The sequence below is a fragment of the Drosophila virilis genome, chromosome 4, assembly GCF_030788295.1.
Source record: "Drosophila virilis strain 15010-1051.87 chromosome 4, Dvir_AGI_RSII-ME, whole genome shotgun sequence".
In the NCBI taxonomy this organism is placed as follows: Eukaryota; Metazoa; Arthropoda; class Insecta; order Diptera; family Drosophilidae; genus Drosophila; species Drosophila virilis.
The window spans coordinates 17,850,469-17,869,046 of NC_091546.1; the positions used below are offsets into that span (position 1 = coordinate 17,850,469).

Sequence of the window (18,578 nt, forward strand, 5' to 3'; positions counted from 1 at the left end):
GGCAAATTGGAATGCGCGCACGGTACGTGATCCCCGCGTGAGCTGCACGTTTGCCAATCCCGATTGTCAGACCCAATCCCATAGTGTATAACTGCTTTTTATTCTTTTTGTGTTCGTTAAATAATGGGATAAAAGTATATAAAATTAAGCAATGGACTGTCCCAGCTGCCAGTTGCCAGTCAGTTTTTGAACTCTTTTCCAACTTGCCACATGACATTTCAACAGATTAATCGAAATGCTTTGCAGCGGGGCTGCAGCTGACAAATTATTATTACATAATTCTAAGGTTAAAAACTTGCATCTAGGCAACTACTTTTATATATATAAATGACAGCGACACGAAATGGGAAATCAAAGTGCGGAACGAATAGAATAAACTTCCGGCAAAAAGCTTCTAGATATTGACGATTTGTACCAAATTTCTTTTAAAATCGATTAAAAATAGTTTAGAAAGATTTCTTGACTTTAGACCAATCTAGATTGCGCTCTAGATTGCCCTTTTCCACCAAAGAGGTTATCATAATTAACTGAGAAATATAAATCTTCCTGAATATTGAATAGAATTGCGTGCAGACTTTTTAGTCTCAATGTGCGCGTATCGGGGCAGTCCGCATCGATGTGATTACCGAGTGCTCCAAGGCTGTAAATTTCGATGTATCGCAGCAACAACGTCGTTCGATTCACTCAATGTCCAAGTATAAATCTCAAATTGGGCAAACAGGTAATCACTCAATTCGCCCTGATTTGGTTCAGATTGTTAACGCCATAAATAGTTGTCAATATGGTTGATGACTGCTCCGATCATGGCTGGTGTTTTGGGCTGTGCTCATAAATTAATTCAATCAATGTCAAAAGAAATTGTTATTTCACATCTGAGTGCGGCCATAAATTCGCGCCGTGTCGATCTTATCGCTAATCGATGTGTATGTATGTGTCGAGTGGTTGGGTTGAGATGTGATGGGGTTGCCATCAGCATGGCTCTATGGGGATGACACACATATTAGTTGGCTCATAAATTAAAGTAAACTAATTTCTCTATTCATTATGTAGAGCGATATGCGATATAATTGCGATAAGCGGTTCGCCACGGCATGAGTATTTTGCTGTGTTTAACTTTAAGTACTTGCGAGTATTTTCTTCAACTCGAACGAGCTTATTCATCGTTTCTGTATGCATATTTAAGCATAGCTGAGTACTTGTACGTGTAAAATCTACGCCTCAGTTGATGTATTCATTGCCATTGGAGTCAATCAAAGGCTCATCTGTCAAATGACAAATGATTTTAAAATCACTTCGCAAAGCTGCATCACTTAGCCCACAGAGCCCAGAAGTCGAGCTACTTCAAGCACTGTCAGAGGGAATAAAAAAACATGCACACACAAAAATTCCATAGATAACGGATGCGGGAAACAGACACTTTAAATGCTTGCGATATTGTCAATCAAAATTCAATCGAAACCATGAATCATGACAGCCAGAGGATGGTTATGCTGATGATGGCTTCAAGAGCGACTCGGTCTCACTCATTCAACACTGATGGATAGATGGATGGCTGGTTGGACGGATGGATGGATGTCTGAATGGGTCGGTTGGTTCGCAGCTCGAAAGAAAAAAAACAGTGAATGCGTGTTGAATGTTGGCCCCATACACCCATCTATGTGGCAGGCACTTGTCGTTTGAGTAGCACTGGCAAAAAGCATTTAGCATTGGCATCCTGCCGCATGCCGCATGCCACATGCCACATGAGCTCCTCAGGACAAGCCATGCGAGTGTCAAGCACATTGCGCTCCTCCTCATCATCATCGTCATCTCCACCAACATCTCCGATGTCATCAGTCAACGTCATTGAGATAGTTTTGACATTTTTATGAGCAAATGATAAGACCCACTCACACTGCTGGGTGCTTGTCTGATGGCCAATGTTTGACACTTGCCAGGCCCATTCACAATTGGCATTCCAAAACTACCCGTAACCCCCCAACATCATCCTCTACATTGCTCACACATGAGTTGTAGACAGTTTTTTATTTCGCGTTTGTTGTGTGCATTTGAAATTTATGACTTGGCCTGATTATCTAACGTATACGCGGTTTTTTAAATTTAACGCTGACAGAGTACAACCCTATCTTCCAGTATTGCCATTGTTATCAATCATGCTGTCGCTAAATGTTGTCAAAGTCCGCATAAAATACGAGTTACTTCTAGTGACAAATTGGGTTTCCACAGAGATCTAAATACCAGATATTTAACATACTTTTTATATGGGTATTTATGAAAAAAATTAAAACTCTCAAGGAAGGATATCTACGGGAAGCCGAAGATTTACTACCCTTTTAGACATTTCCCTTTCCGCTCTTGCACATATGTGAGAATAGAACAGATAGAGGGACAGACAGTCATGGCAATATCAACTCGGGTCTTTGTGCATATCTTGGATATATGTACTTTATGGCATCTGAGATGTATACTTCTATGCGATACACATTTAACGACAAAATTGTAATACCCTCAACATGGGCATAAAATAGAAAAAGCCAAAAAGATTTTGTTTCTGTAAGAAGTCTGAGATTAAAGATTTCGATATTTATCATAAATCCACAATTGGTCAAAAAGTCAAATTTCAGCCGAATGCTTTTTTCGAAACCAACATTAAGTAAAGTTTGGATAATAATATATATTTAAACATTTTTTAGCAAGAGTGAAGAAAAACTTAGTAACTGATTTCGCAACCTGAATTTTCTTATCAATTGTCAACATTCAACATGCCTCAAAATGTATAAAAATATGCACGATGAGCCATGCCTTTGGGTAATAAATTTTGTAAATAATTTCCTGTTACTAGCTATATAAATAATATTTCTAAAAAACGAACGAAAAATTTGGTTTTTGGAAGCCACAAGAATAGCGACAGCTTTTGACCATTAATAATTGCAGTGCATTGTTATTGACCAAAGCGAAAATTTATTTTTGCCTACTAATATTGACTTCCGTTTCCGCTTGAAAGTCCAAAGTATGTTTCCGTTCGCTCTCTCTCTTTCTATCCGCCTCTCTCTCTCGCTCTCTCCGCCGATTGGCTTTCTCCATCACATTTCCCAACTAGCCGTGAAATTTGTTATCGCCCCATTTACAAACATCGGCAAAAAAAAGAGCAAAAATAGAATTAAAATTTCCGCAAAATGTTGCAGCAGAAAACAGAAAAGACAACTGTTTACAAATCAGACAAATAAATTTGCAAATAAATACCCATACGCGAAATATTTGACATATATTAATTAAAAATGGGCGAAAATTTATATTAATTTTATTCAAATTGTCAACGGCAGCAAAGGAAGCTAATTTCAATTTATTTTATTTGTCTCTCCCAGGTTTGTCACCAGCCCCTTTGCCCACCATTAAATGCCACAGAAAGCGCATAGATAAAATTGACATTTCTAAAAATTACAAATACATAAATTCCAATATTGTTTTGTATTGTTTTTATCTGTCGCAAAATAAATCACAAGTATTAACTTAACGTTGAGTACTGTTTATTTTGCAATTTAATAAATTAAATATTTAATTTCTTATGTTGGGAGAAGCTTTGGACAGACTTAATGGTTCGAGTTCTCAAAAGAATCTAAGCGCTCAGAAAACATTCTGGCAAGATTTAGTAAAACGAAAATATATTTTAACAAATATCAAAACGCAATAGTATAATTGTCATCAATAAAAAATCGCTTAAAATATTTTAAAATTTATTGTAGTTTATAAAAAAACCATCGAAATAGTTCAATTTTAACTGAAATCGAACCTTTTCCTTTGGTCCCCAAATCTTTATTCTGTGTTCTGTATTCATTCTGATTCCTCTCTGGTTCATTAAATAAATATATTTACGCATAACAAACCAGAAATATAGAACAAACGTAAGAAACTGTAGACTCAGTGCTAACCAGCAGAGACCCATGACCAGGAATTGTACGCCATTGAAACTATCATAAACAACATCCTCACATCCCCTCGTGATCAAAACGTTCCCATCATTATAACATATTGCAGGCACCTTAAGCAAGTAGTCCAAATAAGTTCGTGGTCCCTCTAGGCCACAACAACCCAACTGAGACAAGAAATATACATATGTATTATAATAAATATGTCAATTTTGCAATCCACCTTTGCCTGTATCTCAATCCAAAACTGATCATCATATTCAAAGTATTTTCGCCAGTGTTCAATAAGAAAATCGTGAGCATCTTTGACAGCTATGAGTGTTGCAAGCTGAACGACACATGTGTCATATGTGCGGTGCATAGTATATATTAGTAGAGGCAAATACTAAGGCATATGACTTATATATTTAAAAAATATTTAAAAGCTTCCATTTACATACCAGCACAGCCATCCAGTCGGTCGTCGCATAGAGCAGACCAACACTTAGATATATCGATACCATCTCAAGTACTAGCAAACTAGTTAGTGATATATAGACCCTTATCACAAGAAATTTCATTTTCTTAAACAGATATTGTTCATCATATTCCAATATGTGGGGCAAAGTTATGCGCACTGTAATCACAACTATAAACTGAAACAAAAGAGTCAATGATAAAAGCATTAAACTTGTCAGCTATGATATTTGAGTTAGTGTTCAACAATCCTTACGCCAAGTATAACAATAAATGAATATTTAACAGCTACTGCCAGCATTTTGGGAAGTTAATATTTTCCCAAATAAATTTTGAAGTTTTATGCTAAGCTAAGTTCTAAATACTATGAATATTTATATATAAATAATGTGAAGATAAACCAATCATTTTGTTAATCTTCCCAATTTTATCATATATTATTTGTTTGGTCAGGATCTTGCTCTTCCTTATAACAAATCAAATATGATATAACACCGCCAGAGCTAAAATATTTATATTTTTATATATGCCACAGAAAGGATCGGTCTATGAGTAATTTCTGGTATGCACGGCTTTTTTATATTAACATATTTTTACTAAGCGTAAGATAAATTAGCTCTACTTTGACAGCTACATTTTGAAACATAAAAGAAAAACTGCTTAGCAGCAAAATAATATTTGATTTCTCGGAAGGCTTGTGCGTAGTTCCGGGTTCGAACCGGTTTCGCTTAAAAACCGATTGGCAGCCTTGGTATCAACAATTAAATAATGTCATGCGAAATGGGTTTCTTGCTTGCATTGTTTGCATAGCTAACTAAAAATCTGTACATATTAATTTTGAATACTTGTAAATATTTTTTTAAGCCCAATTATTTATTGTAAATGTTGGCCTGCTTTATGTTTATATTTTTTTGTTTCCATTTTTTTTTTGTTTAAACGAAATTCACATTGTTGATTTATGGGATTTGTTATATTTGACACTTGCTGTTGTTGCTGTGGCAGTGGCAACTGCAGCTGCATTGTTGTAGCCATATTATTAGAGTCAAGCTGTGCGTGTGTGTGTGTGTGTAGGGACACGGGAAGGGCTATTCTATAATCGGCTTTCTATATTAATTTAAATTTTATTTTTGGCGTTTTATTATAATTACTCTTGATAAATGTAAATAGTCATCGTTAGCAGCAGCATTTTTGTTTTTTATATTTGTTATAGTTGTTGTTGTTGTTGTTGTTGTTGTTGTTACATCTACTGCACTTGATGTTGTTTAATTTAATTGTCCCCCGACTCCCTCTTTTCTCACACTCCCCCCAGTCCTTCTCTGTGCTCTACCAATACTCAAATATCTCGTTTCTATTGCCTGCCTCTCAAATCCCATTCTAAATAGAATACCAAAAATATTTTCGCGGTTTTGAATGTTTTTAATTGTATTAGTAATTTCTGTTGTTATTGTTGTTGTTTATGCAAAAAATTAACATTTATGCTCTTTGTAATAAGCTATCCAAAATGAGGACAATCCACAAAAACACAACAACAACAAAAAATTGTATAATATTTTGTACAAACATTTATTATAGTTTATATTTATAATAATTTAATGCTAATTTCAACAAATCCAAAAGCATTTGTGGCTCTGCGCCTAAACACAAGTTTTGCATAGAAGCACTTTTGTATCTGCTGGTGATATTTTAATTTTACTGTCACATTTGATCATAAATTTTCAGATTAATAATTAATTCGTCGAGCGGTTTGGGTTGCTAAATTCTGTGCTCCGAACTGCTAAACCACATGCGGCGGCAAAAAGCTAAACTGCAAGGATATAATAAGCCTGGCTTGCAGCATTGCGATATTTAATTAAACTTCCTTAGTGCATGTGCATGGTAAAAATTGTCATCTGAAAATCTTATGTAATTCCACAAAAGTTATCTACACACAAATTATTAAATACACATATACATATTTGTAAAAATCTGAAAATTGTACACTGAATATGCAGAACGAGGACCGTCGAAACAGCTACGATGTTATTTCCATACCATCCTATGAATCGCTGCCAGTTAAGTCGGAAAGTTCGCATCCATCGCAGGATGCAGTCAGAGTAACGGGCCGAATGGTCTTCAATCTAAAATGTGATGCCGATGGCTATGGACCGCTTCCTTTTTTACCGTTCAATGCGCCAACACCGCCAGTTTCCGAGGCTGGGGATACTGATTTTGCCGATTCTGATCCATTGTCGAAAGACACCTTAACCTTTAATGTTTCAGATATTCAAGCTAGTATTGAAGTGTTCTGTCCACAGCTCATGATTATCTATGGGCTGGGTGATATAAACTGTGCCCTATACTTTTTAATTGACTCCCTACATCGGCCTTTTCAATCGAACGCGGTGGTCACGGTGCTCGTCGAGGAGAGCATGTGCAATGAGTTGGTGGAGCGCATTCGTGCGCAGATGCGGCCGCTGTGCGAACGGGTGGCCACACATTCCAGCTATCGGGCCTCAATGAAGGCGCTTCTCGATCTCAATCTGGAAGTAATCGTTGCCAGCGAGGAGCAGGTGCCGCCGCCATTGGCCACGCCCATTGTGGTCTGCAATGGCCGGCATAGTCAGCTGGGTTCCGGTCCGACAGGTGTCATCTGCCTGCACACCTTTCGCACCACAAACGAAATCATTGATATATGCCGCAAGGACAATGTGAACTTTGAGAGCGTCACCATTTGGAACGAGTCTGTGGAGGGTCTCTATCAGCTGGCCGTAAACCTCGACTGCACCAACTTCTTCTTCAACTGCTGTAATGTGAATTTGGGCCCCATTATTCCATCACATGCCGTGAACAAAATTGATGTACACATTGTCGAACGCTTCCACTATGAGACGCTGCAGGTCAATGAGAAAATGAAGATCATAGTATTTCCGATAGGTGCGCATTTAGCACAGCGAAATTCAGAAGAGCGCAATATTTCGCTGGCTCCCATTGTCTTCCTCAATGAATAAGCCCACCTTGGCTGCCAGCTTCCTCACTATCACCTTTTGGCTGGCGCGTTTCGGGAGTTTCCGAGATACAAATTCGTTCAATTGTTTATGCCAAAAATATATAAATTTCCATCAATATTTCGCGTTATTTTTGGATCAATGATAAGGCATTTTATGCTAATTGACTTTGATGATGATGCGATCGAATATGATGGCAGCTGTCAGCGGCCGTAATACGAGTAATATATGTTTATCTTTTGTTTTTTGCTTGTTTCTTTTTTTCATTAGGGTTCGTTTAATGAGTCCGTCTTATGTAAATATGAGCAGTTAGCAAACGAGTTAAGCGCATGACTAATTCGGCTTGCAGTTCCTCGAGCACTGCAAGCTCATTTGGCTCCCTATAGCCCACTGTACCTAGCCATGCTTCTTATAAACGAAGATAACAGTGTCAAAGTAAATGAAATAAAAATAATCTTAATAAATCACCCAAAAGGTGGGCATAGAACTACAAATTGAGTTTAAATGCGCTTTAAAAGGCCCCTGTTTTTTTTTTAATATTAATGTAATTATAGTTAATGTTTAAATAAAGATTAAAAGAAAAGTTATTTTATATTTATCTCATTTTAAATGGAATAATAATAATAAAATAATTTATATAATTATAAAGTGAGTTCTATGTGACATGTTTTATGACCATAATTTAGACCAAAGTCCTTAGTAAATACATACAACAATTTTATTGTTTTCAACATAAAAATTTTGTGTATTCAATTCAAGCTTACATAGGCCCGAAATGTAATAGTTATTATCTTATTATTCTAAAATTCCATTAAATATAAATCTAAATAATTACCAATACTATTTGCCAGGATAATGCCATTGCAGAGCATTTGAGAGTCTGCTACAGCCGATACGATCAAGCCCACTTGCTTTGCGATACATTCGCAACGCTTCATTTGAAATTTACGAGCGAATTTTAAGAGCGCCAAGCCGGACACATTGTGCGACGGATTCAGCTGGCCAATAAAATCATCAGTTTACGACTGTGGAAAGGATGATGCGTGAGTGACGGAGTCGTCGTCATCGTCATTGTCATCGACATCGACATGGACGCACCTCCCGGCACTTAAGAGCGCCAAAAATAAGCCAGGCTCATCTTTGCGATTGTCGGTATTGAATTTATACAGCATAAATCTTGCAAAAAGTGACACGAGCCACACACAGCCGACTGGCAGACCCCAGATGAAATGGGCAAGAGTGTAAATAACTGTGTGTGGCTCATCCGGCTAAGGGCCCCAAATGGCGCAGGTGCAGCCGTAGCTGGAGTTCGTATTGGGGCTCTAACTGTGGACAATGCGTTGAATTCATTATAAAATGCGGTTTGAATTATTTGTCAAAATGTCCTTTAGATAGTATGTATCTGTCTGGCTGACATCTCCAATGGATGTGACATTGATGTTGACATTGACATACAGCCAGGCGAATGCTGCAGCTCCAACAAAATAAATATAATTGTTAATGGCCAGTGAGTCATCTAACCATGCAGCCAGTCAGTCAGTCAGACACTGCTGCGGCTAGTCAGTGCCTTTTAGCCATTATTTAATATGTTATTTTATTGTTATATGTACATTCGCACCGGTATTATGCAAATTACACATTACCCTGAGTAATTGCCGCATTGCAGGCTCGTTAATGTCCGCTGCAAAGCCAATTACCTCTACCATTTACCAATGATCTCTTCATATTTGGCCATAAATGCATAAAATGTAAGCTCAATCTGTACTGTTAACACCTTTATGTGTTTTGAACCAGTTGCAAGAGACTTGACTAAACTGCACAGTAATCCGGTTGCATTTAATTGCCATCTAAATGATCTAATATGCATATGCAGACAATTATAGACAGTCATAATATGCATAAGATATGATAAGAATACGTTCACTTTATATCGTGAAATACTGAGATTGCAAAATGAATATTAATTTCTATTATTTGGCTTTACTTTCACTCAGTCGAACTGCGCTCCACAGGCCAATTAATATATATATAAGAAAACAGGGCACAATATACATTTATATCATTTAATCAAATTTGTACTCATATTTATGAGTACCGATATATGATAATGAATAAGTGGATCTATACTGTATATTTTCGATGTTTATTAATTAATTATATTGAAAAGAATTGTCAATTTCATTCAAGTTAAGAAATAATTATTCCTATTGTAATTTTTGATACATATTGACTTCCCTATTTATATTCTAGAATATAAGCGTATCTTTTAAATATATATTTTTCTTAATATATAACCCACTTTAATATTAGGTTTAAACGTCTAAAGGTTTGAATAAATAATTGATTGGCCCTCATGCATGCAAGCCAAATATACTAGATGCACTAATTAAAGTTTATTCGTTTAGCAGAGATATATGAGTATTTAAAAGTCTGGTAGTACGCGTGGCCCGCACAACGACTGAGAGGGGCGGTGAGGACTATAAGCTGGCAGAGTACGAGGCCAAGCTGAAGAAACAAAGTGCAGCAAGGACTAAGGACTGGCCCTTGGCTGGAGCTAAAGGAATACGAGAGTGCATAGCAGTACGTAGCTGTCAGTTTCAATCGTGTCTGCAGAACTTGTCACTCATTCAATAGTTTGAAAATTGCAAATGTCACTTACAACTCAGGCAGCACACACACACACACACACACACACACACACGCATACTCGAGCATGTGTGTATCTATAGCTATGTGTAAACATTCTAGCCAAGGATGCGACTGAGACAATGTTGCTGGAGACGTTGCCAAAGGACGACAAAGTCTACCAAGAATTCCAGAGGATGACGCGCCAGCAGACGCTGTGAATTAAAACAAGGCCAGGAATAAAATAATAAAAGGACAAAAGACAAAAGCATAAGAAAACTTGAGCTCACATCGCACTGTGTGTGGGTGGATGTGTGTGTGTGTGTGTGTGTGGGCGGGTAAGTGTGTGACTATGAACGTGGATATTGACCCATTTAGTAGTTTGAGTAAGCTGAGCTGAGCAAGTGCAATATTTTGTGGGCCACTTGCCCACCCACCCGACCACACACAAACACACACAAGCACACACACACACATACACACCCGGGTACAGCATGTACGCATCAAAATCAGACTTGTAATCCAAGTGCAAGTTGCGAATCCAAAAATCCATCCATCGGCTGCAGCAGCATCTTCTGGCAGCATCCTTCGCCTTGGCCGGGCGGCATCCTTCGAGTTTGCTTGCGAGCATTTGCGCAAGGAGCAAAATTCGTTGGGCTGATGTCACGTAGATAGACAAGAGACATGCAACTGACAGACAGATGGAGAGACACTGTGACACGACACATTGACTGACAGCTGCAGGGGCCGAGCCGAGCTGAGCAGAGCTGAGCTGAGTCGAGTCAAGTCGAGGCTAGCGGGCGCCATGGAGCGTGGCTCATGGGGCGTGAGGCTTGGGGCGTGGGGCATGGGGCGCGAGGCATGATGCCCTGGCCGTGGGGCGTGGCATGGCAAGTGCAAAGTATTGTGCAAGAAACGGCGTGTGCAAACAAACCGAAAGACAAAAGCAAATGACGAACGTTTTGTTGGTTATACTCGGGAGCTGACAAGCCCAGAGCGCTGGAAAGAGGGAAAGCGTGGTGAGAGTAGGAAGAAGGCAAGTAGAGGGCTGGTAAGCACTTAGATGAATATTGAGAGCGCCAAGAAATGACGACCAAAGGCAAAGGCAAGCAGGCAGCTCTGGTTCTTAGCCTTAAATACAACTTGAACTCGATTAAGTTCAAAGATTCATGGCTAAATGTATTTTAAATTATATTAATAGGGAATAAAATGGATAAGGCAAGAAATACTGCATTCATTCTGATTAAATAAAGTAAAGTCAAAGCTACAAAAGCCCATGAAAGCTTTTTGAAGCTCATTAAAGCTTTGGGCTAGATTGATTTCATGCACAAGCTAAACTTATTCTCGTGGTATTTATTTATTACTTCTTTTTAGACTTTGATACTAGATATCGTTTATAATTCCAGACTGACAGTAATATGACTGTTAAGTTTAATTATCAGCAACGAAATATTGTAAAGCTACCCGAAGAGTGAAAAAAATCAAAGGAAAAAACATTAAAAAATTAATCGCAAGCGAAAATTGTAAGTCTTTTTTTTTTTTTTTTTTGGTAGGGGAAAAACAAATAAAGGACACTCATTACCACTCTTCCCTCGAAAAGCTCAATGGCAACGGGCAGGGGGTGGGTCGGGATTGGTGATTGGGTAGAGGGGTCAAGTGCAGTGTTGTCCTGGCGCTGATTTGTCCTTTTGACGAAACATTAGGCGGACAGGCGAAACATGAGACAGGAAGAAGCAGTACAAGGACGCATCCAGCAAAAAGTGTTTTTAATTTAATTTTGTTCACATTTAATTTTTGCGTTCACATTTTTTTGATGAAGTTGAAAATCATAAAACACAACAAAGGACCTGGGGCCAGCTCCTGGCTGAGCAAGGCATGTGGGCAGCAGGGGGTAGGGGGGCGAGCGGGACAGGACGGAGCACTGCAAAATAAATAAGAGTAATTAAATTTCGTAACAAACATGACGAGATAATGGACCGAAGCCATTAACAGTGCCCGGACCGTCAGTCAGCCACCGTCTGACCGCTGCAAAGATGACGAGAAGAAGCTGTCGACGCTGATGCTGGCTGCTAGGATAGCAGGTAAGCAGGAGAACAGGACAGGAGCAGCTGCCGGTCTATATATCATGCGCCAGCGCTAGCCAGTAGCAGCTGCTTTAATGTCCTGTGCACTTTTCACATAACCTATGCCAAGCTTCTCAGTTTTCCCCAGTAATCCTCTGCACACAAACTAAACTCGCGGATGCCAATTTTTCTTGATCCAGCTGCTTCTTGGCGCCCAGTTCTGCGATGTAGTCATCACAAAACTGAAGAATTATTGCATCATTTGGTGTATGGGTTCGGTAAGGGTCAGGGTTCACTGACTGAATGACAATTTGTGGAACACATCGCATTGACAGAGCCGCAAATTAAGTATGTAACATTTGTAGCTGTCGATCCTTGAAGAAACTGAAGACCAAATTCCATGTTTTATACATGAAGTCTAGCTATTAGTTCTATTCCAAAACAATTTCATACTTACTAATTTTCGGATACTTATCAAAAGCCTACCATTCATTTCACTTTCTAGTGTGCAAAATGAGTGAAAATACGCGTTTTCAAGATTCGTTTGAAGAACAGGATTGCAGATGCAATTGCACAGAACTTCGAATCTATTGAAAGGCATTATTGCCAAAGAATTCATGATAATATGTAATCATATGATAAATTTCTATGAATGCTTGGCTCCATCTCAACCATTTTTCATTAGATTTCGAGATCTGTCCGGGCTTAGCTTACGCTCCATTAGCAACTGGTACGTAGAGCGTGTCCATCAATTTTGACATGCAAGTTCGTACTTGTAGGATTTGTGGAGCCGCCCGTCTATCCATTCATCGATTGCTAAGAGACAGCTGCATAGAATTGGCCAGCCGGCGGCTGGACAGGGCCGGGTAGGAGCGGACCTATAAATGGATGGGAATGCAATGCGCGGCATATGCAGCAGCGAGTTGGCAGTTGCCGGGTCCAAGGACATGGGAGCAAGGCGCCTGACGATGGATTACTCTGCTTCCGTTGACCGAGCATTGAATGGGGCATATTTGGGTGAGGGGGGTTTGAGTTTAGGGCCGGAGCCAATACAACGTCATCGTCATCAAGCTGACGTTGTCTGCGCGCTGTTTACTCGCGTTATCCTTTTGGCACTGACCGCTTTTGTTGTTTTGTTATTTTTCATGTCAGTCAAGAATTGGCAAGCAGCGAGCAAAACAGGACATGGCCGATGAAATATGTTATATATATATATATATAGTTATATAGAGAGAGATTCTGCCGGCAGATTCGCCTAGCGAAGAGGGGATGCAAAGGGGCTGAACGCCCCGTTGGAGCACATTGCATCAATATTGAAACGTCAACATCAACTCGCCAGCGGCGAAATGGCGCTCAGTGCATAGACAAAAGAGATGTCGGCGGTGATGGGAACAGAAAACAAGGACAAGGAATCCAACGAGGACGACGACGACTACGACGACCCAAAAAGCTGATGAAGAGTTCAAATTTTTCTTTGTGTGATTTGACGAATGAGCTGTCATCTTGCATTGGAAATGCTCTCTTGGCCCACACACACCCACACATTCATACACAAGAGTATACAAACACACACACACACACAGAGAACCAGACATATGCACAGCTGATGGCTTTCTTGTTTGTTTTTGTTTTTTTTTTTTTTGGGTTTTTTTTTTCATAAAAAGTTGCTGACCATTTCTTTTGATGGTTAGTTAAGAAGAATGTTGAAAAGCAGCAGAGGAACCTGCATCCATAGACAGATAGATGGATGGCTGCTTCTTGTTTGCCCTTGGCAACATTTTAAATTGCCAAAGAAATACGAGTTTAGCCTGCTTATTAGATTCTTGCCTAATGGAAAAATACATATATAGAAGAACCCGGGTCTGAATTGGAAACATACATTCCTATTAATATCTAAACACATGTGCTTGTATAGGTAAAGCTCTTATAGATCAAGCATTAGATGCAGCAAATCTCACTGCTGTTCATGAGACTCACTTAGAAGCGCGATGCCTCTATCTTTCATACTGCTGTAATACATTTTATCGCGAAATGTGCTTCACATGAATGCAGATGTCACAAAATATACAAGTCCATGACCAGCTCCTTTTGTCTATAAGTTTTACCATACCCTTTACATTTAAAAAAGGGTATTTAACTTTCTTGGCAGTAAAGCTAGTCATTCGATATCTAAATATCTAGTTTTCTTCTTGTTTAAAGATAAGTCTTTTACATTTATATATATGGATTATATAACACACAAAAGACTCTCACTTAACAGTGCACTTAAGTGAGGCTGGATAAACTGAACTTTAACATATTCATTCATTGTAAGTCCAACAAGTCTGAGGCAGCTAGTCGAATCCGGCTCAAAACTCAACCGAGTGCATCCACTTTGTGTCCCCCAAAAACTCCAAAGCCAGCTGCAAGTCAAGGAGGCCGAAACACATATCGTCCAACGGTCAACGCCAACGCCATTTATCGAAGCGTGGCCAGCCATCACTTGGCTCGTTTGCTCATCGTCAAGACAAATGGAGAATAAATAAATTACTTTCGGCCTTTTTCCAATTCCAAAACGTCACTGCATATTCTGGTCAAGCAGTCAGTCCAGTCCAGGCCAGGCCCAGACCTGGCCAAGCCTGTGGGGGCCAGACCAATAGCCAAGCCAAGCCAACAGTTGGTCGTTGTCCAGTTGCAGTTGATTTTCTTGTGGCCTTGTTGTTGTCTACATGTGATTGTTGCTGTTGCTGTTGTTGTTGTTGTTATTGTTGTTGGTGCAAGCGACGCCTCCTCTGCTAAACTTTTAAAACGTCAATCAATTGTCCAAAGTTGTCGGAGTTGTCTGACATGTTTTAAATTAACTGACGAAGACGAACCAACCTAAGCGATTTATGGCCCATACTCAAGATGGCGTTTCCCCCAGCTCCAGCTCCCACAGTTCAAATGGCCAAAATCCAGCTAAACACATACCGTATGTCAGGCCGGGCACAAGCAGCTGCAGCAAATGCCATGAAAATGGCCATCACTTGATATAAATTGTTGTCGTACGAGTTTTAGGAATGATCACCAAGCCATACACAAAGTACTAAGCACTATTATTAATTAATTTAAGAGCTCGAGTAAACAGATAAGTGCAATACCTGTCTCGATTAAAGTTTATAGAAGAATCTCAGAAACTTATATCATTATTATTATTATCATATACATCCGGACAGACAGATGTTCATGTCTAGAACGACTTGGCTCTTGATGCTGATCAAGAACATATATACTTTATGGGGTCGGATATGCTTCTTTCTGTCTGTTACTACACTTGAACAAAAACAGCATACCCTTTAACCGATTTTGAATGGGTTCATTGTATAAAAAGTCTAACACCTCAAACAAAATTCGCTAGAAAAGCGTAGAGTCGTAATTATACAAAAATAAAGTTTTGATTCATGAGAGGGCACACGAGATTATCCTTAAAATTGTTCATGTCATTATAATAAAATACATTCAACTGTAAATTAGCGATTGTGCAAAGTTGAATAAAACAGTCGCAATGCTTTTAAAATTTTATTTTAATATTTCCCAGCTCTTTAAGCTTTGGTTTGTTATTTTTTTTTTTCGCAGACTCATCATTTTATGGACACTTGTTATCGATATGTCAACCATTATCAGAATCGCCCTACAATTATAGCCAAAATCGTTTGCATTGTCAATAGGTAGACACGCAACAGCGACAGGATGTGTTTTTGCATATCAAGCGAATAATTTGCTGGGCTTTTGTGTATGCTTCAAAACAATGCAAATATATAAATTATAATATAATAATAATTACTGTCAAACAATAGAAAATTAATTGCGAAACAATCAACGTTTCATTAAAACAAAATGGATTTGACATAATTCAAATACAGGAGTGCATAAGTGCCGCCCCGCGCCCGCCCCATTCGCCTATAGCATCATGGTTCTGGTCTTGGTTTCGGTTGGGATGCCGGATTGGGATTGACCTGCCGGCATTCCGCCATCCCGCACAATGGTAACGTTGAATCATTCATTTGGAAAATATTTAATTAATTTTTGCCAATAATGCTGGGCAAAAAAAAAAAAAAACAACAAACTCGATCCGCACGCACACAGACATAACCGCAATTACGGTATCCCAATCCCCGCTTTGAGCCTGGCTGACTTTTGGCCATGTGATATATTAATGCCAGCGTAATGATGCCGTCGGACATGTCGCTCATTTAATGGAACCCGGCACACAGACTAATAACCAAATAGACTTTAGTCGACACCCGAATTACCAAAGTGGAAAGCTCTCATCTCACGCAAGGACACACATCGGTGTCGGGTTCGATGGCCTTTAAGCGGCTTTTGGCTATTTATCTGTTCTTTGTAAAATTATATTGCCAATAATGGGATTCCTGCTATATGCAATATTTACATGAAGTTGGATCTATTTATGTATTAATCCTTAATCTACAGATACAAACCATCAATCTGACTCTTTTTAAAGCACTGTGACCTATGACCCTCGGCTATGAAAATACGAACGCCCAACTCTAGCCTATGATTCAAACGGTCGACAGTGTCCTGGCTGACCCCATCGGAGAAAGGCGCCTCCAAAGGCTACATCCCGGCGAACTATCAAAGAATCATTTAAATGCCTCTTTCCCCTTCTTCCCACATTTATTCTCTTGATAGAGATCAGTAAGTACTGAATGATTCCAGTGCTAAATAAAACAAATTTAAAATTAAAAAATAAAATGGTGTTAAGCCTTTTTTTATTTCCACTAGGTAAACATACACTGCAAACTTCTTCTTGCTGCATTTACTATTCAACTCTTTCACGTCAATTTGGCTATTTATATGTGCTTTTGCAAATTATATTGCCCACAATAAGATACCTCTTATATTCAATATTTGCTCGGATCCATTTATATTTTAACCTTTAATCTTTAGGTGCAAACAATTAACCATCAACTGTTGTTATAGCAAGAAATAAACTCTAAGGCCTTGAGCTTGAAGAAAACTAAATTTATGCTCTAGCCTGGGATTCGAGCCGTTGTTCATTTGCCTGACTGGCTGGTTTACTTAGATATATAAAATCTATTTTTATTATATAATTGCGATGAAAGCTAATTAAGTTGAAAACTTAATTGGGTTAAACATTTTTTGTTATTTCCACAGAATAAGCAAACACTGTTAACTTTCTGCCACGTTTGCCATTCGCTAGATACTCAAACCTACACATTTCAACTTTCGGCTTATTTCGACTTACTATTTTATTCTTTAACTCCACATACAGATATATAGTAATTAAACATACTCATTACATATATTAATTCATTACCAACTCTTCTTGTTGCTTAGCTCCACTCGTTACATACTTCTTGCTATATGTCTAAGACTTGTTTTAGGACTACATGCTTCCAGTCGAAATATGCGGAATACAATCTTAATTGAAGGGTATCTGACGTAAGCGAAAGCTGAAGAACAACATCAACCGGACTTCTGACGGATGAACATCGAGATGGACGGTCAGTTGGACAGGACACACAAGTGCAGCTGTATTATTCCGCTGAGCAGTGTAAATGACTGCAAAATGTGAAAATAATAAAGGACTAAACACTAAAATTTACAACTAAAGACAGGGACGATAGCACATTACACAACAGAGAAGCCGAAACACACAACGGATGCTGCTGCAAAGGACATTCTCTGGTAGAATCCTTGCGGCAGGACCAAGGTTGAGAATGATGGCCATCCGAGCGAGCTGACTGCTGCAATTAGATGGCCAGTTGAATAGACAGTTTGGACAGTTGAGCGCTTGTGTTAGATGGATAGATGGCTGGATGGATGGATGGACGGATAAATGGATGAATGGGTGGATGGATGGGTAGACAAGTAAATTGCAATGTACGAAAACAGTTTGATTTGCCTGAGACATACGTAAGTTGCAGTTTGATTGACAACGAGAAAGACTAACAGAAAAACCAACCAGAAAACCGAACAGATGAACCAGATTTATTTTAAGCGTTGCTACTTATTGCTGAGTATTTGACTTGCAGCTCATCTCCCGCATTGCGAGTGCCATTATTTTTATTTAATTGACAACGAAAGCAATTCTGATAAATGAAACCTACATGGCTTAAAATATTTTATCGTTGAGTCACGACTAAAAAAGCTAGCCAAGCCCAAGGCAACAGACCTGCCCATCCAATTAAATGCCTTTGCATCGCCTGTCAGTGATCAGGAACTGCAAAGACAGGCGCACTAAAATCTAAAATAATACTCAAAATGTCAAATATTTTTCAAGTGAGAGATTTTACATATATATATATGCATTTCGGAGATGTGTTCACTTGAGAATCCCAAATGAAATAAAATATTTTATGTACATGACCAACAAAAAAAAAAATACTTTGCTAGTTGTCAACCAGCAGGCTTTTTTGCTCATTTCACTCGCCTCCCATTGATGAACATCTTTGCCCTTTCGCAAAATGAACTTCCTTTATATCAGTATCTGCTCCTCCAAGCCCCGCCCCTCTTCCTCT

General features: G+C 38.9%; 1 protein-coding gene and 1 non-coding gene across 3 annotated transcripts; one reads left to right on the forward strand and one right to left on the reverse strand.

Annotated features, from left to right (window-relative positions):
* Positions 1-3,721: 3,721 nt before the first annotated feature.
* Positions 3,722-5,226, reverse strand: LOC6629134 (uncharacterized). 2 transcript variants are annotated; one of them, XR_011416633.1, is made up of 4 exons: positions 4,639-5,226; positions 4,367-4,561; positions 4,150-4,254; positions 3,722-4,093 (listed from the first exon to the last, which is right to left on the reverse strand). It is a non-coding gene; the product is annotated as an uncharacterized protein (transcript). The 2 variants fall into 2 exon arrangements; XR_011416632.1 differs by having other exon boundaries at positions 3,724-4,093; positions 4,150-4,311; positions 4,639-4,770.
* A 1,047-nt stretch (positions 5,227-6,273) lies between these two features.
* Positions 6,274-7,484, forward strand: LOC6629133 (uncharacterized). Its single transcript, XM_002051539.3, has one exon. It carries the CDS (start codon positions 6,368-6,370, stop codon positions 7,367-7,369), a length of 1,002 nt encoding a protein of 333 aa, XP_002051575.1. The 5' UTR covers positions 6,274-6,367; the 3' UTR covers positions 7,370-7,484.
* Positions 7,485-18,578: the final 11,094 nt, after the last annotated feature.